This window comes from Talpa occidentalis, unplaced genomic scaffold (assembly GCF_014898055.3).
Source record: "Talpa occidentalis isolate TD23 unplaced genomic scaffold, MPIMG_talOcc4v2.1 talOcc4.14, whole genome shotgun sequence".
In the NCBI taxonomy this organism is placed as follows: Eukaryota; Metazoa; Chordata; class Mammalia; order Eulipotyphla; family Talpidae; genus Talpa; species Talpa occidentalis.
Genome location: NW_023601433.1, coordinates 35517141 through 35535313, shown reverse-complemented (window position 1 = coordinate 35535313; position 18173 = coordinate 35517141). Strand labels below are relative to the sequence as shown.

The 18173-nt window shown below is 41.2% G+C and overlaps 1 protein-coding gene across 1 annotated transcript in view; it reads right to left on the bottom strand.

Moving 5' to 3' along the window:
• SDCCAG8 (SHH signaling and ciliogenesis regulator SDCCAG8) overlaps positions 1-18173 on the bottom strand; it is a 270102-nt gene that overhangs the window by 243827 nt on the left and 8102 nt on the right. Inside the window, 4 exon segments of the mRNA XM_037509815.2 lie at positions 4801-4914; positions 6839-6924; positions 7611-7702; positions 7704-7761. Of these exon segments, the coding sequence (XP_037365712.1) occupies positions 4801-4914; positions 6839-6924; positions 7611-7702; positions 7704-7761 (350 nt within the window).

Below are 18173 nucleotides of genomic sequence, written 5' to 3'. Positions count from 1 at the left end.
TGGGTTGCAGCAGAAGTCTCTGTCCTATCTCCCCGAAGGGAGGTAGAATGGGACTTGCTACCTAAGTGGCTCATAATCAGATTTTTCACAAGTGAATCGAAGGACCCACTGCCCAAGTGCATACATACAGATTTGCTCTTCACCCTTTATGAAAAGATTCAATTCCCTGCCTGTCCCTGGTACCTAGTTTTATGCTGACTACAATGGATGCTGCACTGGCCACAACTCTTCCTCCTTCTCTCTGTCTCACTTCTACAACAAGTCATCAACCTTTAGTGAAATATCTGTGGGTCAGTCCCCCAAAGTCAATGATGAAGTCACAAAATTTCCTGTGAACAATAATTTTTTTTTAGTTGTACTTAGGGGAGAGGTTTATCAAACCATCCCTATTCCAACATGTTATTGGTAGAGCCTCTTATCCAAAGTACTCCTTAAGCTCAACAATAGAAAATGAAGAACCTGATTAACCAATAAGCAAGAGAACTAAACAGATAGCTCACCAAAAGAGGCGTATAAATGAAAAATAAGCTTTATTTTTTTTAAAAAGGCTTAACATTATATGTTTTTAGGGAAAAAGTGTATTTGAATTTCAATGAAATGTGGTGTTCAGAGGTAATATTACTATCTTCTAACCAGATAGTAAATTTATTATAAAGCCATGGCAAGTAACTTTATACTGACAATGGAGCAAATTTACTCTAACAGCTTAGAATCTTTAATTTTATTGAATTTCACTGAAATTCAAATATCCTTTCCAATATGGTAAAAAACCAAACACTGACAACACCAAAAGCTGTCAAGGATGGGAAACTTTAGGAACATTCATTCATTGCTAGAGAGAAAGCAAAAAGATGGAGGCACTTCGGAAGTCAGTTTGGCAATTTCTTATAAAACTAAATATATTCCTTTTTTTTTTTTAAATGCTTTCCTAAGGATCTCTCTCTCTTTTTTTTTTTTAAGATTTATTTATTTATACAAGCACTGGGTAGTCAGAAGCACGGGAGGGTGAGAGAATTCACCAGAGCCAGAGCTGGGAGCAGAACAGGCAGAAGGACCAAAGTACACTGCTGAGGGGAGCAGCAGGCGGCAAGAGAGGTCTGCGCACCATGTGAGACCCTCACCCAGAGGCCGGGGATCGAACCGGCGGTGCAGAGGCTGCGGGCAGCTTCGCAACCCAGCACTCAACCGCTGCGCCACTGGGGAGGCCCAAACTAAATATATTCTTAACATGTTATCCAGCAACTGTGATTTTTGGTATTTGCCCAGTGAGTTAAATGAGTTAAAATTTATGTACACAAAAAAATCTATACATGACTATTTATAGCAGTTTTATTGATAATTGTCAAATCTGGGAGTACACAAGATTTCCTTCAATGGATGAATGAATAAACAAGCTATCCTATAATCATAAAATAGAATATTACTCAGTAATAACAACAAATGAATTCTCAAGTTATGGAAAAGACATGAGGTGCTATTAAATGCATATTATTAAATGAACAAAGTCAATCTGAAAAGGATGCATACTGCACAATTCCAACTGTGTGACATCCTGGGAAGATCAAAACTATGGAGACAGTGAAAATATCCGTGGTTGTCAGTGGTTTGGTGAGTGCGGAAGAAAGGATGAATAAACAATATACAGAATTAGTGGAAAGTATACTTTGCTACCGTAATGGTGTATACATATCATTACACATTTTTCAAGACCTCTATAATATATAACAAAATGAGTGAATACTAATGTTAATTGGAAGTTAGTAAATAATAATGTAACAATATTGGGTTAACAATTACAACAAAGATAACATGACAATAACAGAGGAAACTATTGAGGAGGTATTAAAGTAAGTATATGGGAACTCTACCTACTTTTCATTCAATTTTTTTGTAACCAAAAACAGGTTTAGAAAGTAAAGTCTATTAACTAACTAAATAAAATATTTCCAAGCCTCTTACACATTATTATGTTACTTCCTTGTTACTATATCTCAAATTTACACTGATCTTAATGCCTCTGTAATCTTCTATTTTACTAGTTCAACATTATTATTTTTATTCCATTCTAGAAATTTAGAATACATGACTCTTAACCTCTACAAATAAATCATATTCACACTGAAATAGTCCTTTCATTTTTGCTCTTCTCTTCACAAAACTCTCATTTTCCTCTGTTGATCTAAATTATCTTATTCCTTTTTAAGAATTTCCTCTCCCAGGCCTCCCTGGTGGCGCAAGGGGTTAAGACGCAACCTATGAAGATATCTGCAGGCACTGCAGCATGTGTTTGATCCCCAGCCAAGGAGTTACCCACATGGTGATGCAAATCTCTCCTGACTAAACCGCTGTTCCCCTCAGCACTTTATTTCAGTCAATCTGCTTATTCTGTTCCCCATTCTGTCTCTGGTAAATCTTTTCACCCTCCACAACTCTGTCCTGTACCCCAGTTCTTGTGTGCATAAATAAATAAATCTTTAAAAAAAGAATTTCCTCTCCCATAAAAAAATATTCCCAAAGACTCTAGTATTATCATAACTTTCTTTTTTATAATATACTTTATACCATAGAGTAAAGGACTATATCATATTCTCTATATAGCTGTTGTGGTGTTCAGAGATAATATTACTATCTTCTAGCTAGACAGTAAATTTATTATAATTCAAAGTCATGGCAAGTACCTTTATACAGACAAAGGAGCAAATTTAGTCTAATAGCTTAGGATCTTTAAGCAGAAATACTATTAAAAGAAATAGATTCAACGGTATTCCAATAAAAAATCTCAATGGCATTCTTCGAAGAAACAGAACAAATACTAATGACATTCATATGGAACGACAAAAAAATACACGAATAGCCAAAACCCTACAGATAAAAACAAAGGAGAAGGGAGGTATCACACTCCAAACTTCAAACTATACTACAAAGCCATAATAACTAAAACAGTATAGTATTGGAACAAAAACAGACACACAGACCAATGGAACCAAATAGAAAGCCCAGAAATAAAGCTACACATATATAGAAAACTAATCTTTGACAAAGCAGCAAAGAATATGCAATGGAACGAGGACAGTTTGTTCAATAAATGGTGCTGGGAAAACTGGACCACCACATGCAAAAGAATTAAACTAGACCATTACCTCTCAACTCAAAGTGGATAAAAGATCTGGACATAAGACCTGAAACCATAAATTATATAGAAGAAAATATAGGTAAAACACTACAAGATATACATCTCAGTAACATCTTTAAAGACTCATCACCCAAAGCAAAGAAAGTCAAAGAAAAGATAAACACCTGGGATCACATCAAACTGAAAAGCTTCTGTACAGCAAAAGAGACATTAACCAAAATACAGAGACACACCCCACTGATCAGGAAAAAAATCTTTATGCACCATACAACTGATAAGGGACTTATCACAAAGATATACAAAGAACTCACAGGACTCAACAAAAGCAAAGTAAACAATTAGTCAAGAAATGGACAGGAGAACTTAAAAGACATTTCTCCAAAGAGGAAATACAAATGGCCAACAGGCATATGAAAATATGTTGAATGTCCCTTATCATCAGGGAAAAGCAAATAAAAACCACAATGAAATACCACCTTATACCAGTAAGAATGGCACATATCAAACAAATTAGCAACAACAAATGTTGGCGAGGATATGGTGAATAAGGAACTTTCCTACTGTGCTGTTGGGAGTGCACCTGGTCCACCACTATGGAAAGCTGTCTGGAGGTTCCTCAGTCTACTAAAAATGGAGCTACATTATGACCCAGCAACTCCACTCCTAGGGATCTACCCAAAGGACATAAAAACATTGATTCAAAAGAATACCTGTACCCTTACGTTTATTTCAGCACTATTTATAATAGGTAAATCCTGGAAACAACCCTAATGCCCAAAAATAGAGGACTGGATCAAGAAGATGTGGTATATGTATATACAATGGAATACTATTCAGCAATCAAAAAAGATAAACTCATGCCATTTGCAGCAACATGGATGGAGTTAAAAGGAATTATCCTCAGTGAAATAAGTCATACAAAAAAAGAAAAATATCCAACGGCTTCACTTATAGGAGGAATATAGGGGACCCAAATAAGACATCAGGGGAAATAATAATATAAAACAAAACAAAAACAAACAGACAGTTAGAAACCAGAGACATCCTACAGGGGAGGAGGAGGAAGAGGGAACAGAGGGAGGTAGGGAGGAGCTCAGGGGACTGTGGTGATGGTACATGGGTGCACTGGTAAAGGAAATTCTATGGGGACTACACCTGAGGTGGGGGGAAGCAAACATTGTTTAAAAATGAACAATGATGTTAAAAATGTATAAAAAATTAAAAAATGAACAATGATATAACAAAATAAATATTTTTAAAAACCTGAAAAAAAAAAAAACAATCTTTAAGCAGAGATTTTGTACCACAGCGTCAATAAGTTGACAAAGGTAGAGGAATGATTGGTATTAATATTCCAATAGCATTTGCCATTAGATGGGCTATAGTAAATGGGGTAGAAAGGGAAAATTCGAAACACAAGCCATACCATCAAATTATTAGACACAGACTACTGGGAAATTAAACAATCAAAAATAGCCAGGTCAAATATAGCATTCCCAAGCCTGAGAAGAACCTGTAACACATGAGTATTTTTAATCATATAAAAACACCAAACATCAGTGTATCACTATAAACATGAAGACCAGTAAACTAGCATCTTTTCATACAAAGTATAATTAATACAAGCTTGAATTTAGATAAGTTTAAATTCTTCATGATAAACTTACTTTGTATAAATTAAGTTCTGTGTCTAACTTATGAATGTGTTGAGAATGGTCCGTGATGAGTGGAAGACAATCTTGTATAGTAAGTAAACTGGTTTCCTTGTATCCCAATGACCTCTACAAAACAGGAAAAAAAAAATTAAGTATTTGGATTTAGCAAAGGGTTGATGAACACTATATCCATCATAAATTTAACATATATGTCAAAGAAAAAGAATACTAGATCACAATGTGGCTAACAGTATTTATTTCTCTATCCTGTATTCCGCAAATAGTTAAGATTCGGGGATCTGAATACCATTCAATAAAGATGGAAAGTGAAAGTAAGTTTAGATAAAAAGCACATGGCTAATGGGCAAATACTGGTGTAGTTTAATTGGATTGGGAAGGACTGCCTATTTGAATCATCTGAAAATGTGACATCCCTTAAATAATGCAGAGATCAAGGGACAATTCTCTTCAAGAAATCACTATAACAAAGAATTGCTACCTAAAACACAGAATAGCATGCTAAAGAAAAGATTCTTGAGGTAAGTGTGTGTCAATTGGCTATCAAAGTCCATTTAAAAAGCTGCAGTCTTCAAGAACTACTTACTACTCTTGGTTTATAATCATTACATATACAGAATAGATTTTAAAGTCTAAGTTCTAATCTTTCATATAACTCCATAATGAACTGATGCTCTCGATGAAGGTCTTACTGCATAGCTTGGTTCAATTAGCACCATAATATCATTGCTCAGTTTTTTCTTTAGAATGCTAAGCAAGTCTCAGCATTTCACAGGTACAGCAACTTCAAATAACAAATTTAAACATACTCCACCCACTGTGTTTGTTTAAAAGCATTCTAGGGGCCTCCCCAGTGGCGCAGTGGTTGAGCGCTGGGTTGCAAAGCTGCCCGCAGCCTCTGCAGTGCCAGTTCAATCCCCGGCCACAGGGCGAGGGTCCCACATGGCATGCAGACCTCTCCTGCTGCGCCTGCTGCTCCCCTCAGCAGTGTACTTCGCCTGTCTGTTCTGCTCCCCGCTGTCTCTGGTGAATTCTCTCACCCTCCCATGCTTCTGATTGTACCCAGTGCTTGTATAAATAAATAAATAAATCTTAAAAGCATTCTAGAAAATAGGTATCAACAGTAATAAATTAACTGAATGATGAAATGCTTTAGTAAAACAGTAACTTACACCAATAAACATTGAATTGGAATATTAAGTACATTTCTCCGAGGTGGAAATTAAGTATGAGAGTATGTGTCAGGTGGAAATGAAGTGTGAACATGGGAGTACTGTCATACCCCTATATCCCAGTTCTTGTATGAATGAATAAATAAATCTTTAAAAGAAAAAAAAAAAAACTTTAGCTTGTGAGGCAAACAAAGTGATATGTCTCTGTAGTTTTCAGCATGTAGCCTTGGTATCCAACTGTCACTCACAGTGAAAATGCAAGGTGATTACTGCTACTACAACATATTATATTTGTCTCATTTCATATATTTTCTAAAAAAATTTTAAACATTACAATCTCATCTAATTATTACAAAAATCCTGCAAGGTATCATACCCTTCTAGAGAGCATGTGACAAATTCTAGCTAGACCTAAAGCCTTAACTATTATTTTGGCATTTTAGCCTGGTTAAGACGTCCCCTCACACCTCTCTTTCCCTTGCATCAATCTCAGTCGCTAGCTTATGCCATTGCTTCAGTCAGGAATAACACACTCTACCAAAGCAATAGCAATAAGAAAACAAGCAACTTCAGAAGAAATACAGTGTAACTTTTTATTTCGCACATCAAGTTATAACCATATATTTTCAAGTGAAAAATAATAAAAGCATAAATCAAAAGATTAGGATTCTTTTTGCCATAGAAGACTCTCTTCTTCAGTTAAAATAATCAAAGGGAAAATAATTTCTTTGAACCCTTTTAGCTATTAGCATGCTATACTCAGAATTTGACTATAACATGTACTACTAAATGACACTATAAAGTTAAAACATAGCCAGAAAAATAATGTTTTTGTCAGTTTGCAAAAAATTTATACTTACTAAAGGAGACTCTTTTTGCCCTCTTGATGGTGATACTTCACTTTCCTTAGTTGATTGTTGGCGCAACAAAGCTTGGAGCTGATTAACTACTGAGCAAAATCAATAGATTTATTAATCTTATTTGTGATCCTGAGTTTAACATCACCCATCCATCCTCCTAACAAGTATTACTTACACATAGCTTATGCATCAAGAATTGTCCTATTGACTGTGGCTATGAAGACAGACATTGAGAAAACCTCTACCACTTAAGAACCCAATGAGCAAGAGAGATGCACTGATAGATGTGAAACAATAAAGGATGTTCATATGTAAACCAGAGTTATACTAGTACTGCAAGAGGAAGCACCTAATGATGCCTATTCTCACAGAGGAGACAACACTGTGTAGGATCACTAGAGGTCAAGCAGAAAAGGATACAAAAAATTCTAGTTAGAATACATGGCATATGCTAAAGTAAGCACAGTCAGGAGGTTGGTATAACATGGCTTGCAAGCTGGATGGTTGGGGAAAGGATAGAAAAATGGGGGAAGAGGGAGCTTGAATTAACTTTAAGAAAATATTGTTATGACCTACTAAGAAGTTTGGACTATAGCCTACAGTACTGGCAGTCAAATAAAAATTTTTAAAAAGCAAAGGAATTATATTAGCTGATTTGCGTTTTAGGGAAAAATCCTAGCAGTAGAGTAGGAAACAGAACGGAGACATGACTGTGTGGTGTTTAAAGAATTCACTATGTATCACTCAGGTTAGGACTGACAGTCACACTCACCAGCAGAGCTGTTCTGCAGCTCATGCCAGGTAGTCTCAATGTCCTCATTTCCTACACTGGTGCTGAAAGAAGGCTCCAGTGCATCTTCCCCAAGTGACATCACTGTCTCTCTGGGCACATCCCAGTGGGTGAATGCTTCTAATCACACAGTCTGCAACAATGCAATAAAGTCAGGGCAGTGAAACCAGGACAATTACATATACAATTATGTAAGAAGTTATTTTCTAAAGGAGAAGCAATTATTTCTGATACTTTATGGATAAAAGTAGATTTGTTTCTAGCTTACTGTGGCATGTATGAGAGGAATTAAGAGATAATGTCCATGCCTAGAAGTTAGACTTGATCTCTAACTCCAGAGGTTAGACTTGATCTCTAACTCTGCATAACATTACCATCAAGGAAGAGTAGATAGTTAATCCCATATTTTCCCAGCCCCGCCCCACACCCAAATAATAACCCCAAGTGGAAGCATTCTCCTTCCCTTTCATGTCTAAGACTCCTCTACACTGGACACTGGAGTGGGTGGGCAGAATGGGAAAGGACCCCACCAAACCAAACTCTCAGCCCAGGGAACCCTCCTGTCCCCGTGGGGGTAATGTGACGCACACATTCTAGTTTTGATAAAGGTTCAAAGACCTTAAGTACTTATGCAGCAACCTCTGTAGCACAGTCCTGTCATGTACTGCCAGCCAACTAAATTTTCACACAGAAATTCCTAGTAGCCTGACTTACATCTGTAATGAAGCTTATGCTTACCAGCATATACTTAATATAAACAGTCTAAAATGAAATTTTAAGGTATATTGGGCCTCCCCTGGTGGCAAAGTGGTTGAACGCTGGGCTGCGAAGCTGCCCCCAGCCTCTGCAGTGCTGGTTCCATCCCCGGCCGCCGGCAAGGGTCCCCACATGGCACGCAGACCTCTCCTGCCACGCCTGCTGCTCCCCTCAGCAGTGTATTTTGTCGGTCTGCCTGTTCTGTTCCCCGCTCTGGCTCTGGTGAATTCTCTCACCCTTCTGTGCTTCTGACTGTACCCAGTGCTTGTATAAATAAATAAATCTTTTTTTAAAAAAGAAATTTTAAGGTATATGACTATATTAGTTCAGTTCTAAAAATAGTCCCCAGATAACCCAACTTCCTGCCTATCTGGTTGAAATGTGAGTGGGTTTGCAATTTTCATTTAACCAATAGAATGTTGTGGAAATGACACTATGCCACATCAGGCCTCACCTTTAAAAGTCTGGTATTTTTTGCTTCCTCCATCTTGGAATGCTTGTTTGTGAGCCCTAAGCTACTAAGTAGGAAGTCTGACTACCCTGCAAGAGAGATTGTGACGAGGTCATGTACAGAGAAGAGACGATGAGATTGATGACATCGAGGAGAGAAGGCCAGCTGCAAGCAAAACCCAAAGGAGCCTCCCAGGTGACTCCGGTCCCAAAGACCACCTAACTGCAGTGGCAAGAAAGATGCCCAAAGAACTGTACAGAGCTGTGAAAAATACTAAAATCCTTTTACTTCTTGCTTTCAGCCACCAAGTTTTAGGATGGCTTGGTACATAGCAATAGATAACTGAAATAACAAAAATAGATAGCCTTAGCACAACTGAGGCTACTAGAGGGAGAGAGAGTAGAGGTGAGAACACAGTGGGGAGGAGTCCAAATGGTCTATGGTGAAGGACTGTGGGTGATGAGTGAACCTGTTTCCTTAAATCATACACAATGCTGTAAATCAATGAAAAATAAAAATAATAAATGAATAAAATTAGAAAAAAAATTATTCTGTGAAATCATTACCCAAAAACATTTTCAGCAAATGATGCAAGTCTTACATGTAGATGACAGAACTATATTACTACCAATTTTACACTATTTTTAATGTATGACAACTGGCAAAACAGGTAATCAATTGTTAACCTGTTATAATTAAATTTAGCAGTTCCAATCTAGAAAGCACTAGCAAAAGTTTTTCCTTAAGCACTGGAGTTGGGACCTTGATTTCAGTCACTATTTTAAAATTTTGACATTTAGTTCATTAATTTACTAAATTTTTACTATATATATGAGATTTCTAAAAAATCTCTGTGTACCTATAGTGTAGGGGCAGGATGGCATAGAGCAGGATCTCTATGATCCAAGCAGATGCGTAAACCAGAGTCCTGGAATCCTTGGTGGCTTTTATTGAGCTTTTACATGTGATATGGCAACCAGGTACACAGCAGGTAGGGGGCTGGGGGATTGGGAGGCTGGCAAGCGAGTCTACATGCTGTTTGGGCTTTCTAGTGTTCTTTCATTCCATTGGTTTGTCTTGTTCTCCTTCTACTCTGCTACTCTCTCTTTTTCTCTTGCTCTCATTCCTCCTGGCTTCCCCATGATGCCGCCCTTATAAGCCTGGTCTCAGCCCAGGTGTGCCCACCTATGCATGCCCATACCCTACTCCAGGTGTCCACCATCAGGCATGCATCTAGGACCCAGGGATCCATCATAAATGCTAATGGCAGGAAGGCAGAAAAGCCTGATAATCACTTACCCTTCACGTAGGTAAATGAACATTGTTCAGGCTTTTGCGCAATTGGCCTCTGTGGTTATCACCTGCAGCCTTGAATGCAGGAGGCGCTTGGGAGTGTGGGCACATAGCATGTATGCCTGATGGTGGACACCTGGAGTGTGGTATGGGTGTGTGTGAGTGTAGAGTGAAGAAAATGTCAGGCTTTTCTGCCCTCCCGCCATCAGGATAGATGATGGATCCTTGAGGTCCTGAACGCATGCCTGATGGTGGGCACCTGGATGGGGTGTGGGCATAAGTAGATGGGATTCTCCTGGCTAAGACTGGGCTTTTAAGGGAGGCGTCACGGGGGCGCCAACAGAAGCTGAGAGAGAAGCAAGAGAAGCAGAAGCTGAGAGAAGGCCGGAGAGCCCAGATAGAATGAAGACTTGCTGGGGGCTGGGAGGCCTGCCAGCCTTCCGGCCCCCCAGCACCTCTGCCTGCTGTGTACTGGGTAAATCCCAATAAAAGACCTGCAAAAAACCACTGAGGACTCTGACTCCTCCTTTACCCAGTCTGCTAGATCCTAGAAAACTTGCACTGTGTCCATTCCTGCCCTTTACAGTGAGTGTGTACATCTGAACCAAGAGTCTGAACATATAAGGTTGGCAGAATAGGTGGAGTGCAGCGGAGGCCATGAGAGAGAAAACTCACCAGAGAGTTGAGATAAAGATTCATCAGGGACTGGAAGGTCTGCCCTGCACCTGGTTGTCTCACTATAAATGGTATGGAAAGATCATTAAAAGCCTGAAAAAGCCACTGAGGGCTCCTATACTCTCCTTTACCCGTCTGCTCAGATCCAGAGAACCTGCTCACTGCCTTCCTGCCATTACAATATCCATATACAGAAATTTGTTAGAAAAGGATGAATTCCCATGAAAGTTCAGATATAGCTATTATCTAACTATTTAAAATAGATTTCATTTAAATAAGCCTTAAAATCATCAGAAGCGACGGTACCATCCCTAATAGAGTCACAACTCTTAACACCAATGGCCGGTGAAGCTATTAACTCTCTTCTAATCTAGGCATTCTTTGGGAATTTGTCTTGTGTCGTCTGAAGAAAATACTCCTGTGGGCCTCCCAGGTGGCACAAGGGGTTAAGACATAACATGAAGCTGACTGCAGCCGCTGCAGCATGAGTTTGATCCCCAGCCAGGGAGCTACCCACGTGGCACAGTAGACCTGTCTTGCCTGCTGCTCCCCACTCTGTCTCTCTGGTGAATCCTCTCATCCCCCACACCTCTGGCCTGTATCCCGGTTCTTGTATACATAAATAAATAAATCTTTAAAAATAAAAAACTCCTGTTCTTTACTACCTATATGTGAACACTAAGAAAGCTAAAAAACACCTATGATATTCATTACTGAACATGAATAGAAACATATTTATAAACAACAGATTTGATTCCATTTTCTCCAGGTTCATTAATAACTACAGCTTAATTTAAAAAAATCGTGGTACAGGGCCTCCCCTGGTGGCGCAGCGGTTGAGCGCTGGGTTGTGAAGCTGCCCGCTGCCTCTGCAGCGCCGGTTCGATCCCCGGCTGCTCCCTGGCCACCGGAGGAGGGTCCCACATGGCGCGCAGAACTCTCCTGCCGCCTGCTGCTCCCCTCAGCAGTGTACTTCGGTCCTTCTGCCTGCTCTGCTCCCCGCTCTGGCTTTGGTGAATCCTCTCACCCTCCTGCGCTTCTGACTGTACCCAAAGCTTGCATAAATAAATAAATAAATAAATAAATAAATAAATAAAAATAAAAATAATTAAAATAAAAAATCGTGGTACAAAACATCTGATATAAGTTCTTCACTTTAAGCCACTCATTTTCTACCTTGATTAAACTAAAGACAATATGTCTTTTAGGTTAAATTTCAAGAAGGAAATTCTGTTACTCAATTACAAAAGAGACCCAGTTAATGTATCCCTAATCCCCCCCCGCCCCCCCGCAACACACCAGTCCTCTTTCCACACAGGTTTTTCTCTGACAGGAATTTAGTGTTGATTAATAACCAAGCCTGGCCTTCTCTTACTCTTCAGAAGTTTAAGACCAGAAAAGATGCATTCCTAGTTTTAGCAAAATAAAGCAGCAATGGCTTTCCATAATATTTTCTAGGAAATTTACTAATGGAAGGAAAATCAGTGTTACCTGATAAGCAATTTAGATCACAGAGCTTTAGCTTTTACAATTAAGTCTATGAATGCATTGCACTTAAGTCTTCATTGCATCCATTAAAAAAGAAACTGAGGAGCCCTCCTGTAGGGTAAAGAAAATATCAGGCTTTTCTGCCCTTCCGCCATCAGGATAGATGATGGATCCTTGTCCTGAATGCATGCCTGATGGCGGGCACCTGGAGTAGGGTGTAGGCATAGGTAGATGGGATTCAGCTGAGATAAGACTGTGCTTTTAAGGGCGGCATCATGGGGACGCCAGCAGCAGCAGCAGCAGCAGCAGCAGCAGAAGCAGCAGAAGCAGCAGAAGCAGCAGAAGCCAAAGCAGAAGCTGAAAGAGAAGCCGAGAAGCAGCAGAACGAACGCCAGAGAGCCCAGATAGAGTAAAGACTTGCTGGGGGGCTGGGAGGCCTGCCAGCCTCCCAGACCCCAGCCAGCACCCCTGCCTGCCATATGCCTGGTGAACCCCAAATAAAAAACCTGCAAAACTACTGAGGACTCTGACTCCTCCTTTACCCGGTCTGCATGGGATCGGAAAACCTGCACTGTGTCCAGTCCTGCCTCTACAATTGGCGTAGTCAGCAGGATCCATGTAGATGGGTATTGGAGCCCTCCGAAGACCTGGAGGGACTAAGGAGAACAGGCTGCTTGCCTGTGACGACGCTGGAGGCGCCATGGCGGCACAGAAGGTGGATACGGTCCGGAACTGTGGGACGAGACCTAGCATGGAGGAGATACCCGAGAGGACCAGAAAACGACACCGGAAAGGACCAGCCAACAACACCGGAAAGGACCAGCCAATGACCCCTGAGGCAGCAAGAATAGTCGGGAAGAGAGGACCAGGATTTGGAGCCCGCCGGTGCTGATGCAGGGAGAGGCCAATGGACTTCAACTGATGGACATATAAACTTGGACTGACAATCCCGCCAGAAGGCGGAGGAACTTGGCAGGTTATGTTTTTTTTTTTGAGAATCTGGGGGTGGCCAGTGGGCCTTGATGGCCAAAAGCAGCCTGTGCATGCCCAGCAGCCAGGTGGAGGAGAAAAGCCAACTAAGAAGGCAAAAGCTGGTACTGATGCTAAGTTGAGAAGCCCTAAGCGGCTGTTAAGCAGCCTGAGTATGCTGAAGCCCTGTGAGTCTCGTAAAATCACCTGTGGGTGATGCCCTGCTCATTCTTGAGTGAGGGTGAGGAGCTGAGGAACCTGTCCTTGGGGGACGGGTGGGGAATGTGGCTTGGGGTGGAGCCCAAGTCAAATGTAGAGTTTGGATCCCCGACCCATGTGCTTGTGCAGTGGGTTGGCTTGAGTGCAGGGGTCTGCGAGTCGCATGGGTGGCTATGAAGGCCGAGTGTTGGAGCGACTGCAGACAGAAACCCTGAGGGTTGGCGATTACCCCCAACAGAATAAAATTGCCAGTCCCAGAGTTAGTGCATCCTGGGGATGGATGCTGTGTGTGGCTTGTGGCCAAGACTACAGCCAGAGAAGGCCAGGAAGCCTGACGGCTCCTGGCGTGTTGCAATAGATGCCGTGAGTGGTTCCCCTCCCTTGTATGAGCAGTACCTTTGGCAGCAGATTTGGTGGCTCATCTGCTGGTACCAATAATTGTCTTTTGCACTAGGTTGGTGCCCTGCCTGGACTTATTTGTGTTCTGTTGTATTTTGTTATATTGTATTTTGTTATATTTGATGTATTTGCTTTTGTGGGCCATGGCTGCATTGTTTGTTTGCTTAGAAAATTGTATATATATGTGTATAGACTGTATGGCAGAAAACCCTGAGGGGGTGGACTGTAGGGTAAAGAAAATATCAGGCTTTTCTGCCCTTCCGCCATCAGGATAGATGATGGATCCTTGTCCTGAATGCATGCCTGATGGCGGGCACCTGGAGTAGGGTGTGGGCATAGGTAGATGGGATTCAGCTGAGCTAAGACTGTGCTTTTAAGGGCGGCGTCACGGGGACGCCAGCAGCAGCAGCAGCAGCAGAAGCCGAAGCAGAAGCCGAAAGAGAAGTCGAGAAGCAGCAGAAAGAACGCCAGAGAGCCCAGATAGAGTAAAGACTTGCCTCCCAGCCCCCCAGCCAGCACCCCTGCCTGCCACATGCCTGGTGAACCCCAAATAAAAAACCTGCAAAACTACTGAGGACTCTGACTCCTCCTTTACCCGGTCTGCATGGGATCGGAAAACCTGCACTGTGTCCAGTCCTGCCTTTACACCTCCCCTGGTGGCGCAGCGGTTGCACGCTGGGTTGTGAGGCTGCTCGCAGCCTCTGCCGCACTAGCTCGATTCCAGGCCACCGGTGAGGGTCCCACAAAAAAAAAAAGAAACTGAGGGTTTTACTAACAATAAAAATATGTTTTATAGAGTTGTCAAATGACTTCACCACTAAGAAAAAGGATAATTTATTTATACCTAACCAGACTAGAAGCTAATAAGCTCTTAGGAAAGAGAAGGGGGGCATCTAAAAAAAAAAAAGCTGTGTAGTTAAAAATCCCTATGGGTAGATGTAAAGGCAGGAACGACACTGAGCAGGTTCCCTAGGATCCCATGCAGACCGGGTAAAGAAGGAATGGTAGTCCCCAGTGGTCCCGCAGGTCTTCCATTGGGGTTCACCAGGCACACGGCAGGCAGGGGTGCTGGGGTGCCGGGAGGCTGGCAGTCCTCCCAGCCCCCAGCAAATCCTCACATAGAGAAGGCTCTACGGCCTTCTCTCAGCTTCTGCTTGGCTTCTCTTCCGCCTCTGCTGGTGTCCCCGCGACGCCGCCCTTAAAAGCACAGTCTTAGCCCAGGTGAATCCCATCTACCTATGCCCACACCCTACTCCAGGTGCCCGCCATCAGGCATGCATTCAGGACCGCAAGGATCCATCATCTATCCTGATGGCGGGAGGGCAGAAAAGCCTGACATTTTTCCTTACCCTACAGTAGAGTTCTTTTATCAGATTACAAACTGGCTGTTTTGTGAGCCTATTTAATACTTCTTCTAACATTTTTGTTTAATCTTTTAGAATTTGTAAGATTTAAATATTATGTTCTAAGTTGTACTATCAAAATTGTTTTATTTGAGATACTGAATACTAAAGTCAACAACTATCCCAAAGAAAAGTGACATACAAGACTTGGGATTTTTCACAACCACAGACTTCACATACTAGCCTCAGAAAGGAAGAAAAGGAATTTGCAAGAAATGTGTCCAAAAACTAAAACTAAGGAGGTAGGCGATTGTAGGGTAAGGAAAAAATGTCAGGCTTTTCTGCTCTCCCGCCATCAGGATAGATGATGGATCCTTGCAGTCCTGAATGCATGCCTGATGGCGGGCACCTGGAACAGGGTGTGGGCATAGGCAGATGGGATTCACCTGGGTTAAGACTGTGCTTTTTAAGGGGGGTGTCCCATGGATGCCAGCAGAAGCCAAGAACGAACGGAAGCCAAAAGAAGAGAAGCAGAGAGAATGCCAGAGAGCCCAGATAGAGTGAAGATTTGCTGGGGGCTGGGAGGACTGCCAGCCTCCCAGCCCCCCAGCACCCGTGCCTGCCATGTGCCCATTAAATCCCAATAAAAGAGCTGCAAAATACCACTGAGGACTCTGATTCCTCCTTTACCCTGTCTGCTGGATCATAGAAAACCTGCTCAGTGTCCTGTCCTGCCCATACAGCGATGTTTCTAAGTATGTCAATACTACGTTCCAAAACATGCTAAATCTTTTCAAATATATACACAGCAACTTACTATAAACTTACTATAAACAGAATTAATCCTGAGGAATAGTAACACATGGTTCAAAAGGGAAGAAATTCTATCACTCTTCAACCAGAGTCATTGAAACCGGAAGCCCCATAAGCCCTATTAAGAACACTATTTGCCAAATGCAGTTAGATGCTGCTTATACAAACGAAAATTGATTAGACAGGAGGATACAGTTATTTCCTGTCCCACTGCTAATGGGCATAGTTTTATCTATCTCCAATGAAACTTATTTCCTCTTCTCTCTTGAGAGGACAGTAAGGGATTCTTCACAAAGAATCTTGATTTCTTCTTTTTGTCAACAGTCACAGGCTGAACATAAAGTTAATTATTGATATAAACACAAAAGAATTTTGAGTTTTACAAAATCACAAAAATATAAGGAGACAGTTACTTCTGTAAGTCCACTATTTAAACACAAGTTAATACCTAGAGCACTGAAAAGGTTATGGAGCTGCTGTTTGTTGACAAAATTAAGTTCTTAACCCAGTTTCCCTATCTTCTCACTCCTAGCTCACCATTGGGCATCTCTTCATTAAAATGTTTTTGAACAAAAGGCAAATCGGCCCCAGTCTAGGAAAGATCACTTATATATGTACTCTGAATTATTAATTTCCTTATTCTCCATCTGTAGTGGGAGATGTGAATGAGAATTATCCTGGTGACAGGGAGGGGCAGCCACACCTTGTGCAGTGCCCAGCTGTCTGAGAAAACGCACAATGAACTATAACTTCCTAGGCTGACACACAAGAAGCACTGCAGTTCACAAAACAGCTAAGAGTATGGCAGACAATCAGAAAAATGAAACCATAGCGAGATATGAGATATATGTATCCATCCACACTTGACTGGGTCTCAGCCTAGTTCAGTAGATTGCTGTCACTCTTTACTAGGGACTGACAGGTAGTATGCCCAAGATAAGAAAATCGTAATTCAAAATCAGACAAAACAAACTTTTTAAATGGCAATGACAACGATGAAGAGATTTAAAGTTGTATGCAGAAACTGAAAATATATGCCAAAAAAAGAATACTACTGCAAGACTGCAAGACTCTAATAGTCTAAAAAGTGTTAAAGTGGGTGACACCAGGAGTGAAAGATAATTTAAACAAAAATGATGGGCCTCCCTGGTGGCACAAGGGGTTAAGCACAGCACTGTGAAGCTATCCGCAGCCTCTGCAGCACAAGTTTGATCCCTGGCCAGCCAGGGAGCTATCCACATGGCACAGCAAACATCTCCCGTCCTCCCTGCCGCTCCCCTCAGCAGTGCATTTCAGTCAGTCTGCCTGTTCTGTTCCCCACTCTGTCTCTGGTGAATCCTCTCACCCCTAGCACCTCTGGGCTGTACCCCAGTTCTTGTATGCATAAGTAAATAAATCTTTAAAAAAATAAACAAGAATGAAGACATCTTAAAGCAGTGTCCTGAAGATCATTAATGGTGATGGATGTTGGCAAATCAAGGAGACTGGCAATATGCGTCATGAGAGATAACACCTGGCACTTTTTTTTTTTTTTTTTTGCACCAGGTAAAAAAGGACTTATACACCTGTCGCCTTTCATTGATAAATAAGTAATCCTAGCTAGACTGGCAGAAAGTAGGTTAAATCGCCAACTAATACAACCTGTATCCTTAATTAAATAACTCAACTATGACTCTTGTAGTCTTGTTACTTCAAGGTCATGGTTTCCCAACTCCAACACTACTAACATTTTGAATCTGATAATTCTTTGTGTTAAGGGGCTATGTCATACATCCTTATCTCTACTTAGTAGATGCCTCCACTTCTACTCCCACAATGAAGGTTGCATGGCAAGTGCACAAGTACATCTCAAGTTACTTTCTTTACTTTTTGACCCTGAAAGGAGTATCATTAATTGAAAATGTGGAAATTCTTAGCTCAAGCTGATGTAGTGGTCAGAGCATATGTCTTTTAAACATCCCAAGAGAGGATATAATTATTCTCAGTATCTCTACAGCTTGAGAAAAACAAAATCTCCCTCTTTTTTTGGTCGAAGAATATGTGGAAATGTCCTTCTAATTTCATAACAATGAACCATTCTTTTTGTTTCTCTATTATTCCAGAAAGACCATGTTCTTGTAATCACTCTTTTCTGGTTGC